The 13,603-nt window shown below is 39.1% G+C and overlaps 1 protein-coding gene across 4 annotated transcripts in view; it reads right to left on the reverse strand.

Annotated features, from left to right (window-relative positions):
• Nucleotides 1-13,603, reverse strand: part of PFKP (phosphofructokinase, platelet) — a 67,583-nt gene that overhangs the window by 25,758 nt on the left and 28,222 nt on the right. For all 4 annotated transcript variants that reach the window (XM_065399651.1, XM_065399649.1, XM_065399648.1 and 1 more), the window contains exons 9-11: nucleotides 10,305-10,430; nucleotides 9,608-9,672; nucleotides 6,123-6,192 (exon numbers count right to left, since the gene is read on the reverse strand). In XM_065399651.1, the coding sequence (XP_065255723.1) occupies nucleotides 6,123-6,192; nucleotides 9,608-9,672; nucleotides 10,305-10,430 (261 nt within the window). The remainder of the gene's footprint in view (nucleotides 1-6,122; nucleotides 6,193-9,607; nucleotides 9,673-10,304; nucleotides 10,431-13,603) is intronic.

Genomic DNA, 13,603 nt, shown 5'->3' on the forward strand with positions numbered 1-13,603 from the left:
CCACTTGGTGTCAGAATATCAGTGCAGAAATTTGCAACAAAGAACACCCAAAGTAGGCAAGGCAAAGAGTGGGAAGGGACATGTTTTGGTCCAGTGGCATAACCACTAAGCATGTGTTATCAGCTGACTCATGGAGCAGAAAAGACATCAGCTTGAAATTAAAATGCCTGCCAAATCCTTATGCGGGCAAGATACCATAACAACAGTCACTTAAAGAGACTTTCACAGTGGGATTATGGTTCAGAGATCAGATTTAGACAACACGAACTACTTTTGGGTAAGTAATGTTTGCTATTGACGGGAATTAAAAGTATTGTATTTAGGTAAAGGTTTTTAGTTCTTTCAGAGTTCAGAATGTCTCTCTATTTAATTCTACAATGAAGTCAGGATAATGAACATGTGTACTGCAGTGATTTCGCAGCTAAGGCTACAACATCAAATAGAGGTTTATGACTTTACCAAAGATCAGAGCAGAGAACAAGCTGGGCTGTAAGGAGAAAAGCTCTTAATAAAACAAGATCTGCAATAATAAAGGGAAACAGAATATTATCAGGTAATTTGTGTTTTGTACACATGCTTTTATCAGTGTCAAAGTCCCTCTTTGCTTAATTATGAATTTACCTTGGATATGTCAAAACAATTGTTTGTAGGTGGATTTACAGGAGAGCACATTCAGTACTCCTCAGGTAACCAAATACACAGAATGTTGTCATAAGATGTTCCTTTTATTTATAGGTGAGATATACAGGGTCTGATTCTGACCTCACACCAGTTTTGGAACAGCAAATATTCTTTTCTGCAAAGGAGTTACTCCTACGTCACACTGGTGTAACTGAGACCACGGCTTCTTTCCTAAAGAAACAGCTCTATGCTTTGATTTCTATTGTAAGTGCTAAAGGTAATGACAAGTCGAAATGAGTTTTGTCAGGGTAAAAAAAAGTCAAGTTATTGAGTAAAAAATTAGCAAAACATCTTTCAGACTAATTTTAACCCTGGTTCATAGAACTCTACTAAACTCACGCCTTCTCTACAACAAGCAACACCTGAAATGGAGAAGTGTTCTTTACAAATTAATCACTGGTTATTTTCCTTGAAAGTTGTACTAAAAAAAAAAATCTTTAAATTATAACTATTAGACATTGGGCCAGATCCTCAGGCAGTGTAAATCAGTGCAGCTCCATTGACTTCCATGAAGCCATGCTGGTTTACACCAGTTAAGAATATGACCCATTACTTTTAAATGAAAGAAGTAAGTCTATATTCATAATACATAGAATTTGGTTTCGTATTTCCACAGTTGAAATTAATACTGCCCCAAAAAAATCTTAATAAGGATAGAACTAAAACTTTGCATGGCTTACCTTCTGGAGAAGTTAAACTATGTTATTTTACATTTAGTAAGGGTGAAGCATTCAAGTGCTAGTGAACAGCAGAAGCAAAATGCAAAATAGTCTGAGCTTGTGTGGCAGCACTCATTGAGCTTTAAGCAATTTGTTAATCACATTCAGTAGCATCTCCACATTAAAATGACATGCATTAAAATGCTCTGCACGGATTTTGGCATAGCAATGGCCTAACTGAGCAGGAAATTCTTCCATTTTCAATCCCAAAAGAGAATAAACATTTTTTCTAAAGATTACAGGTTTTAAAAAAACAAACAGTTGCTAACAAAAATCATGGTATTTATGCAAATATTGCATGGGCAGTGTTATTTCCCGGCCATTGTGCCATAGAGTGTGACAGTGCATGTCAGCCTGTGTTGGCCTGTGGTGAAGAGTGTAATTTTCCAGTATCTGAAGGAATGCTATGCTGCTGCACACTTAGGATCATAGCCAGCAAAGCACTGAAGTACTACAGCTGACTTTCTATGACTTTAACTCTGCAAGAAATAGGCATGACTTTGCTGGATCAGGGCCTTATTATATACAGAATGTAGAATGCATGTGTATGCTTTTATTTATTAAGAATCTATAACCAAATATTAAGTTTGGGCTGCTAATTTATATGTAAGTCAAATTTAAAAGAACATAGTATCACCTGTCTGTCCTAAAGGATTTTATGCTGAGTAATTTATGAAAAGTTTTGTACTGCAAATTGATATTTCATTTTCTTCTGCTGCCTTCAAGGAGACGTTTAATTTGCCTGATGACTAAGCCTTCACACATGGTATTGGCAAATCTTACATAATATTGTGGCTATTAAAAATGAAATGGCTGTGGTTCCTGAAACGTTAAATCTTTTTGCTTACATATGGCTGATGGTGAGTAACATTTGGATACTTCTGTTGCACCATTGCCAGAATTTTGCATCCTGATACTTAAAGACTGGAATAGCTAGCAGAGAAATTTATTATCTGACCTTCTTGGACATCAAAGAAAAGATCATTTTTCTTGGACATCACCTCAATATTCATCTAATAATGAATGGACTGGAGAAATCATCTTACCATTGCTCAACCCTAGACCATGGAACTAGATGGTGGACACTTATTTGCTCTCAGGACTAAGAACTGTCATTAAGTTATTAAACTATGATAACACTACGGTAATTCAGACATCTACAGATCTCATGCTCTTTGCTTTTATTCTCCATTGACCTCTTCATTCTTCATTAGTATTTTATACCAATATTACAATTTTCAGCATTGGGCCCTTAACTCATGCAAGTAGTCTACTTGAGTTTGCAGGATCGGGCCCCCTGTCTTTTATAACCCTCTGTCAATACACATGGTATGGCTTGGGATAAACATGCCACGATAGGATAAGCATTAAAAATTTCTACAGAGAAAATGGTTATCAGTACATTATGAAATCTTCATTTTACAGAAATCAATTTAAGTTTCATTTGAGAGATTTTACAGAAACTAAAATTCAGGGGGGGTTGGGTGAAAAAGGCTTGATATAAATAAATCTGTGGCAAAACTGAAGCACAGGTCCTGAAAATTCTACCATCCAGCTGTTGAGCACAAATGTACAATTAAAAAAAAAAAAAAGGCAAATTAAATCTCATTACCATGCAAAAGTAAAACATAGTCTCAAAACCTACAAAGGTTACTGAGCTGTCTAAGGTTAATCACTGTGCAAGTAATTACGTACACTACATGAGAGATGGTCCTGTAAAAGAGAACAGAAAGATTTTAAAGAAACAGGCTACTCCTACAGACATTTTCTGCTAATTAACCACCTAACAATTGTAAGGAGATAGTAACTACAATCCTACAATCCAAATGGGTTAATACTCAAAACTTGATAAGTTACTCAAGAAACAAAATCTTCATCAAGAAACTTAGACACTGACAAATCTTTATTTATTTATTTTGCACTAGAATACTATGGGTGATTCCCTTACCTAGTATACGGAGCAATGCTGATTTATACCAGCTGAGGATTATTATTTTACCATAGATTTTTTTAGTTATTTTTCTTTCTGTAATAGGCCACTACATTATTACATTCTTGGCTTTGCTATTCTTGCTTCTTCCATTCGACCCTGTTCTTGTTTTTTTTCCCCCAGCAAGTTTGACTACTTTTCTATGTGTGTTTGCTTTTAGACAACAATAATTATATAAACTCCTGTGACATAGTATATCAACAGTTCATTTACATGTTTTCTCTTTAGTGAAAAGCAGTTTTCTGGATATTTTTAAACTGCCAAGCACCTGAACAATTTAAATCCAAAACCTCTTAACACTTACAAAACAAAACCAAAAACATTTGTTTGATCAAATCCTAACAGTTACTAACAATTACAGGCCAACCTACAATACCCACTAATGCCATACAGAGCAAGACTATAGCCAAATTTAAAAAATATATATATTAGCCTAAAGCTAAATTCCTATGTTTAGGTATCTAAATAAATGGCCTGGTTTTTCAAAGCTGCTGTGCTGATCATCCATCAGCTTCCATTACGATCAACAGATTCTACTAAGTGCTTGGCACTCCTGAAAATCAGACCACTGATTTAGGCATCTAAATATGCATTTTGGAACCTGATTTAGGCTCCTATTTTTTAAAATCTTGGCCTTTATGCCTAAAGATTCCTCTGCCCTGTTTTATTCCCTGCAATTTTATTTGTTTCTAGTTTAAAAATGGTCTCTACTTTATATTTCTTGTTTCCTTCATTGCCTGATTTCCTTTAAAGCATAAATTCTTCCTGGTTTTATCTATCTGCATGTTGCCATACTTTTTCAGTTCCTATATATGTATATAAAATCAATATTTTCTGTATTCATGTTTAAACTCTTAGCCAGTAGCTGAACATGGCAATAAATCTAAGCCAAAGAGTTTATACTCTAGCAATTCCATTTTTCCAAAGACTATGGAAAGTTTGGAATTTTCCTTTTGTAAAATAAAGAGACCCGTGATCAAACTTAAAAATATAAAATACATAGTTTTCTCAGAAGAAAAACCTAACAGGCTAACTAAACCCAATTCAGTGGAAGAGGAAAAGAAAGGAAGCACAACTACAAATCTAGCAGCATTAAGGGTTCGAGAGCCTAATCACTCCTTTCATGCAGAGAGAAAACTAGATGTAATGTTTCCAAAGCTCTGAGACTGCAGAACATATATGACAGAAAACCTAAGTAGAGGAAGGGTTAGTAAACATTACAGAGAAGGCATGGCCATCTAATGATACAGAGCTCAAGAATTCATGGAGAATCCTGGCCCACATTCTGGGGATCTCAAGGCATCTACGCAGAATACTTTCCTTGGTCTGTGGACGTGATGCCACTGTTTGGCAGTCTGCAACTGCATTTGTAACACCACACCCCGGGGGTGGGTCCTCAGCAATGGGGTTTGAACCTGGGACCTCTGGCTCTAAATGCATAGAGCCTCTACTGCCTGAGCAAAAAGTCTCACTTCTGCTACCCTAGGCTATATAAGGCACAACCTCTTTGGACCAGCTACCACTACAGGGGAACAGAGCACCACACTGAGTGGCTTACATACACTACTATCCACTCCTGTGAGGGGAATAGAAGCCAGGGACTTAAAATAACATTGCAAGTAGCAATAATAAACCTCCCCCCCTCAAGTATTTTTAGGGGAACAGCCTAGAGCTGGATAAATAACTCAATAATGTGATATGGGAATATTTTTGCAAACTAAAATGGCATGTTTTGTTTGCACTACATGTGGAGGTCATGATATTAGCTGTTCACAACATTTCTGGGTGGCCACCTGGTATACATGTGAATGTTCCTTAATTTTAACCTGATTTTTTTTCCAAATGTCATATTCACATCGTTCTTCCATAAAAAATATAACTCATCCAATCAGGAAGAAGAAACAACAACAGGCGATTTAGGTGATTTATCCTACACCACAAATCACGAATAATGAAAACGGAATAGTCAAAATGAACAAACTGTGACTAGCCCACAGGCTGAAATTTGTTTACATAAACTGTTTGGTGAAAGCTTCCTAATAATGAATATACTGGTAGGAATCAAGACTGGTTTATGAACAATTCACAAACTAGAGGAGAATCAGGGTTATTTTGCCACTAATCTATGCACAATGAATGGTTAGATCAGGCCCACATGGCATACGCAGCTGCTGACCCAACTCCACCTTCTAACCTTCTAGCCACACACACTGAGGTCTCACAAAGTGTTTTGCCCGTTGGATGCTGAGGTGAGGAATCCTCCTACCCAGTGTCCTCTCCCCTTCCACCAAGAATTACAGGCTCTTTTAAGTCTGAGCACTTTGCTTTTGCATCCTTCCATGCCATGCCACGCCACATAGGGGAGCATAATAGGAGGCACTATCACATAGATATACAGCAATAGGCACCATAGATAAACCCATGATAGATAAGTTCCTTAGAAAGGAATTTCCTAGGAAGAATATTACTTGGCTTTAAAAGACTATTACTCTATACCAATTTTATGATGAAAATTAAAGTGTCTCCTACCAAGCCTCTATCTTTCATTAAAGTTTTGATTTTAATTATATCAAATACAGTACAAGATTATTTTTAGAGAAACAGTTGTTAAATTCCAAACTGAAAATATTGTTTTAAGATTTCTTTGTTAAAATATTCCAGACAAAAATTATTCTGTGCACTAGACAGAAAAACAGAATGGCTCATTTAATTATTCATACTGTATAATTTACCTTTGGAAGTTCTGTATCTGGTTTTCTGTGAGACAATAATTTGTAGGTGTTAAGGTTGTTTTCAAAGCTCCTAAAGAAGGAAAAATAATGTTTTCATTATGTAGTTTTTAAAATCTTTGAAAGAAAATATGTGTTTTTGTAACTAATAAGGATCTCTTTATCTATGCGGTTTTGACAAGTTGTTAAATTTGGCACTTTGCATCCAAAATAGAAGCCACACACATTATAGACCCCAAAAACCAGAGTTCTGATTTTACAGAGATGATTTAGAAAGATGAAAGGGGCTGTTAGTATTGTTCTCATTACCTGCTAGTATCAGACAAGGTCCCTGCTAAAAGCACATACAGGGTCATAATTTTTTTACAATCAGAAGTGACCCTTTTAGTGATGGAAGGAGGATCATTCTCCTATTGCTAATCACGTTTAGCTCTGAATATGCATGAATGGAAAGCAGCAGGATAGCCAGACTTAACTGTCATACCAGAGAGGAGAAAATTTAACGCCAAACACTATTACATTTTCTACAAGACAGCTGCAACAGGAAGCTTCACTTTTACCCCTAACTGACATGAATGAGGCTGCAAGGTTGCCTCACAAAAACTGAATGGCAAGATTCAAACTTACAGCAATTAAGCTGGTTCAGGAGGTGCCATTGACTAGGCAATGATCATTTCTAGTCTGCGGAAGAGACAAGGAAACTAAGGATTTTAGTTTAGGAGATGCACATTCTTCAACAGAAGTTATTCTTCTGAGCTGGGTGAAATTTTGTTATGGGATTGATACTGATAGGTATGAACTCACCCTTCAGTAAACATAACTGTAAACATAAGCCCCAATTAAGACAAAAGGAGTGTCTGAACCTGCCCAAGAGCTTTTTCTGAGTATTGCTTTCAGAGAGATACAGCCTAACAGAGCAGCTGAAAGCACTGTCCCCGACCCTGGAAGAAATCTGAGGAGAAGTTTTGGGATCAGGGATGCAGGCTGACTAACATGCTCTTGGTGCTGTGAGCAAAAGAAGCTGTTTCCGGCTATTTGATTCCTTCTGCATTCAAAGACACAGGATCTTGTATGTTCTTTGTAAATAACCAAAACTACATCAAAGTACACCTCTACCCCGATATAACACGACCCGATATAACACAAATTCGAATATAACGTGGTAAAGCAGTGCTCCGGGGGGGCGGGGCTGCGCACTCCAGTGGATCAAAGCAAGTTCGATATAACGCGGTTTCACCTATAACGCGGTAAGATTTTTTGGCTCCCGAGGACAGTGTTATGTCGAGGCAGAGGTGTAATACCTTTCTACCATCAATTTCTGTTCCCAACTGGAACATCCACAGGCCCCAAACTGACTAGCTGCTCAGATCAAAAGGGCAACATTATTAAACTAAAGAGTAAATAATACCAAAGACAGCAACTCAAGTTACAGTAGCTGACCTTAAAAACTTTACAACGTTATCTTTGCAACTACCAGCAGTTAATATGATTTAGTATAGGGAACGCCTAGGGAGTATACTGTGGTAATACTATTTCTTTACAAAAGCTATTGAAAAGTATTAAAGGTGATAATGACTATATCTTACTCTCTAAAGTGCTTATCTTCATTATATATACATTTACACTTTAACCAAAATCACAGTGACTTTCTAAATTCAGACACTTAACAGGAATAACATATTTTGTTTGTTTGTTTGGAACGTTAAATCACAGATGCAAAACATTTTAAAAACTGGAAAGATGAAAAGTCTAGAACTCTGAAAATAATGTAAAGTATTTAAAATAACAGTAAGAATGTCACTAAAATCCCTCTAAAATTTAACAGGCGAAGTAGTATTACAGATAGGGAAGGATGTGTTTTGTCATTAAACAACTTGAAGCAATAACTGATTTGTTCCTCTCATACTAACTTTCACAAATCCTTAATAGAGTTGCACTGTTTTTGCAGTGATCTAATGCAGTGCTTATAAAACAACCAACTACCTTTACTAGGCCCGCCCACCCTAATACACTATGTACTTGGTTCCAAATTTTATGCATAAGCAAACACATTCAGTCACTAGCATTATCAGTCACCTCAGACAATCCTGTTGACTCATTCCTGCCTGAATTGTAGACTTACATCAGGATCAAAGTCTATGCTGAAGTCTTAAAGCAAGCTGCAGTTAATTATTGTTTACAGTCTTTGAAAATGATAGGAATATGAAATTTTATTACTGTCCTTTCTAGGAAACCTCTGAAAGCTCCTCTACCACTGTTACTGGCAATATAATTAACTACATTATTTAAAATAAAATAGCCAGTGTTAATGTAACCCACATGCCTGGTACTGCAGCATTTGACTTTGTTTCTCTTAGGAGGGAAAGAGAAGCAGTGGAGAAGAGACCTAGATCATGGCTGGATATTCTGTCTCTGCACACATGCAGAGAGCAGGACAGGGCAATTCAGCTAGAAGGGCATAGAAACTGTAGAACAGGGTGTGGGAGTTAAACTGACATGCTCAGTAGCTGGTTCTGAGGGTCTGTAGGAAGTTCTCATTGTGGGCAACCAACCGGGCAGGTCATACTCTAGTCACCCTCTGAGAACTGAGCCAGTCAGAGAGCAAGGGAGGGAAAGGTTATAAGTATAGGAGTTAAAGACAGCCCTGTGGACTCAGTGGCTGATTGACACAGGACTAAGCGATGTGTCTGCCATGTGGACTGAGTCCCAATCCCTGTGCCACTTTAGAAACAAGATACTGTTTCACCAACGACTGAGAGGACCGGTCAGCTGCTAACCTGAGGGCTGCACTCCTGCTAGCTGTGGAGATCCAAGGACTGTTTGTTTGCTGACGGGGTTCAGAAGTGTTTTAAAGGACTGAGATGCTGCTATTTCTCATGCTCTGAAGAGTCCAGGTGACACACACAACATACCATAGTCACACCATAAAGACTGAAAAATCATCTCTGAGAGACGATCAGAGCAGAATGTGTTTTGATGTGTGTGCTAATGAACAGAAAATGTTATGTTGAAACCTTATATTTGAATGTTTGTAACAGAAACAAAAGGGGGAAGGTCTATATAAGGAACACCAGCAGATTTACTGTCTCAGAGATTTTGCTTAAAAGTTATTCATAGTATTCCAAATACTATTTATAACATTTTATCCTATTTAAAGTGTGTTTTGTGCGCATTAAATGTTTGCTTAACTAAGAAAGTGTGGTGCTCTCTTTGAAATTGATTGGGGATTATTACCATCTATTTAGCAGAGTCTTACATACAATAGTCCTGAGGTTTAACTCTGTGTAATGCTTTCTGAAAAATCCTGTAAAGACTGAACTCTTGCCTATGCTTCAGCAAAGCATTAAGCTGAGGTGCAGGAGGAAGGGGAGTGGATAGTTATGCAGAATAATGCATGAGCATCCCCAGACCCTGGAACATTAACGGGAAGGCAAAGCAGTTCAGTATCTCCTAAAGCAGATAGATGGGTGTGATTTGATGTGTTGTACCTTCCACGAAGTCTCACAGCCTCACAAAACTTTCTTTCATCCATTGCTTTCTGTACTTCTTGAGTCTTAAAAATTAATGAAAAGAATAGAATAAAAGGTTAGTAAACTAAGGACTGTACTGTAAATGGATCTGTTCTGAAACAGCACTGCTATTTGGAATCCTGAAAGGACAATCTGTTGTTTGATTTGTTGTCTCTTGTGACCTGCATCACACTGGCATTTTTATATTTTTCTTACCATTTCTATAGAGGACAAGCAGGTTTGAGGGCAGGAGAGGGAAGATTGGCACCTAAAAGAGCCACAAAAGGAGAATTTTTTTTTTTTACTTAAATTGGAATGAAGACTGAATAATTTTGGAGGAGGAAACCAGATTAATGCAAATGAGCTATAATGGATGGAGATTTTGTAATCAAAGACACAAGGTGCAAAATGAAAGATTCAGATGAAACTGAAAAACAATACTGGTTTCCAAATCTGAAAAAAAGCAACAATGTTTCTTTGTTGGACTGCATTTGTCAGTGATTATCCCTAAAACAACTACATAGTAATTACACACAGCAAAGACATAAGAATAGATCATTATTACCAAGTTAAGTGTTCCATTCATGTGTTATAACTAATAACAGACCATTGACTGTTAGAGCACTTTGCTATAGTTAATGAATAAGTGTAAACTGGCTCTTCTCCCGGAACTCACCATCTGCACACACTCCATTAAAGGCAGACGGACAGCTTGGTTCCCAGACAGGGACACAACACAAGCAGGGGTATCTGCTGTAGCCTCTAGAAGGGCCAGGACAGCTTCCACGCCCATACGGCTTGCCTGAAAATAAAATATATAGAGAGATGTCTCTGTATTTGCGGATGCACTCAGTATTAAAAGGAGTAAATTAGTTGGCTCCCACCACAGAAACAGGGAAATTTCTCTTTACATCGTTAAAACAATCACTCCTTGATAACTGTGATCACAGCTGGTTATGTTTAGGGTACTGTGACCCACAAGACAAGTAAGCCTGCTCTCACGGCTGGCTTGTCAAGCCCACTGCACAGTCAGGTTTTGATCAGAGCTCTTCTAAAGGAAATAGGATTACTTGTAAATATGATTATTAATACATACATTACAGTGAAGGTCATTCTTTTTTAAATCTACCCACCTACTTATATGGCCCCCATATACAGCACCTATCAGTAGTAACTGAGCATGTATATGTGCATGCTCTCTGCAAATCCACAAACTATATATTTCATTAATTTAGGTTGGTGATTCGATATGCAGCACTGCAAGGATGTGTAGCAAAGGCAGTCTAAAGCCAGGTGTACACTAGAAACTTTTGCCAGTATAGTAATGCTTCTGTGTAGTGTGATTATTTTTATACCAGCACTACCCCTAGTGTAGTTGTAGTTATACTGGAAAAAATACTCTTTAACCAGCAATGCTTATTTCATTTGGGGAACTGGTATAAACTATACTAGCAAGAGCACTTTTTTTTACCATATAAACTCTGTCTATGCTAGGAGAGTTTGTCCGTATGGCTATACTGCTATAGCTATACCAGCAAACACTCCCTAGTGGAGACAAGGTCTTACACTTTGTCACCCCAATTCTAGGTGATTAATATGCATGTGTATAGGGTTTTGTTGTACATAATCCATATTTTTGTGTAACTCCCAGTTCTTTTGTCCATTTAGAAAGCAACAGAGGGTCCTGTGGCACCTTTAAGACTAACAGAAGTATTGGGAGCATAAGCTTTCGTGGGTAAGAACCTCACTTCTTCAGATGCAAGTAATGGAAATCTCCAGAGGCAGGTATAAATCAGTATGGAGATAACGAGGTTAGTTCAATCAGGGAGGGTGAGGTGCTCTGCTAGCAGTTGAGGTGTGAACACCAAGGGAGGAGAAACTGCTTCTGTAGTTGGATAGCCATTCACAGTCTTTGTTTAATCCTGATCTGATGGTGTCAAATTTGCAAATGAACTGGAGCTCAGCAGTTTCTCTTTGGAGTCTGGTCCTGAAGTTTTTTTGCTGTAAGATGGCTACCTTTACATCTATCAGACGGGTAGCCGTGTTAGTCTGAATCTGTAAAAAGCAACAGAGGGTCCTGTGGCACCTTTAAGACTAACAGAAGTATTGGGAGCATAAGCTTTCGTGGGTAAGAACCTCACTTCTTCAGATGCAAGAAATGCATCTGAAGAAGTGAGGTTCTTACCCACGAAAGCTTATGCTCCCAATACTTCTGTTAGTCTTAAAGGTGCCACAGGACCCTCTGTTGCTTTTTACCTTTACATCTGCTATTGTGTGGCCAGGGAGGTTGAAGTGTTCTCCTACAGGTTTTTGTATATTGCCATTCCTGATATCTGACTTGTGTCCATTTATCCTCTTGCGTAGTGACTGTCCAGTTTGGCCAATGTACATAGCAGAGGGGCATTGCTGGCACATGATGGCATATATAACATTGGTGGACGTGCAGGTGAATGAGCCGGTGATGTTGTAGCTGATCTGGTTAGGTCCTGTGATGGTGTTGCTGGTGTAGATATGTGGGCAGAGTTGGCATCGAGGTTTGTTGCATGGGTTAGTTCCTGAGTTAGAGTTGTTATGGTGCGGTGCGTGGTTGCTGGTGAGAATATGCTTAAGGTTGGCGGGTTGTCTGTGGGCGAGGACTGGCCTGCCTCCCAAGGTCTGTGAAAGTGAGGGATCATTGTCCAGGATGGGTTGTAGATCACTGATGATGCGTTGGAGAGGTTTAAGCTGAGGACTGTAGGTGATGGCCAGTGGAGTTCTGTTGGTTTCTTTTTGGGGCCTGTCTTGTAGCAGGAGGCTTCTGGGTACACATCTGGCTCTGTTGATTTGTTTCTTTATTTCCTTGTGTGGGTATTGTAGTTTTGAGAATGCTTGGTGAAGATCTTGTAGGTGTTGGTCTCTGTCTGAGGGGTTGGAGCAGATGCGATTGTACCTCAGTGCTTGGCTGTAGACGATGGATCGTGTGGTGTGTCCGGGGTGGAAGCTGGAGGCATGAAGGTAGGCGTAGCGGTCGGTGGGTTTTCGGTATAGGGTGGTGTTAACGTGGCCATCGCTTATTTGTACGGTGGTGTCTAGGAAGTGGACCTCCCGTGTAGATTGGTCCAGGCTGAGGTTGATGGTGGGGTGGAAGCTGTTGAAATCATGGTGGAATTCTTCCAGGGTCTCCTTCCCATCGGTCCAGATGATGAAGATGTCATCAATGTAGCCTAGGTAGAGAAGGGGCGTGAGTGGACGAGAGCTGAGGAAGCGTTGTTCCAGGTCAGCCATAAAAATGTTGGCATATTGTGGGGCCATGCGGGTGCCCATAGCGGTGCCACTGGTCTGGAGGTATATATTGTCACCAAATTTGAAATAATTGTGCATGAGGATAAAGTCACAGAGCTCAGCAATAAGTTGTGCTGTGTCATCATCAGGGATACTGTTCCTGACAGCTTGTATTCCATCTGTGTGTGGGATGTTTGTGTAGAGAGCCTCTATATCCATGGTGGCTAGGATGGTGTTTTCTGGGAGGTCACCAATGCACTGTAGTTTTCTCAGGAAATCTGTGGTGTCACGGAGATAGCTGGGAGTGCTGGTGGCGTAGGGTCTGAGTAGGGAGTCCACATATCCAGACAGTCCTTCAGTGAGAGTGCCAATGCCCGAGATGATGGGGCGTCCAGGATTTCCAGGTTTGTGGATCTTGGGTAGTAGATAGAATAACCCCGGTCGGGGCTCTAAGGGTATGTCCATTTAGAGCGATGCCTAAAATAGCAGAATAGAAGATGGCCCCAACCAGAAAAAAATTACGCACATAAGTATTGATTTCAGTGGACCAATTTGGATTTGATGTGATTCTCCAATTGTGGATTAAATTGCCCTCCTATAGAGAGGCAGCAATGGAATCAGTAAGGAGTTAGGAGCCACTAGTTACTGAGTGCTAAACCTGGCTCTGCCACAGTCTCTGTATGTTGCCTGGGGCAAACAGCATTACTATTCTGT

The sequence above is a fragment of the Emys orbicularis genome, chromosome 2 (assembly GCF_028017835.1).
Source record: "Emys orbicularis isolate rEmyOrb1 chromosome 2, rEmyOrb1.hap1, whole genome shotgun sequence".
Classification (NCBI taxonomy): domain Eukaryota; kingdom Metazoa; phylum Chordata; order Testudines; family Emydidae; genus Emys; species Emys orbicularis.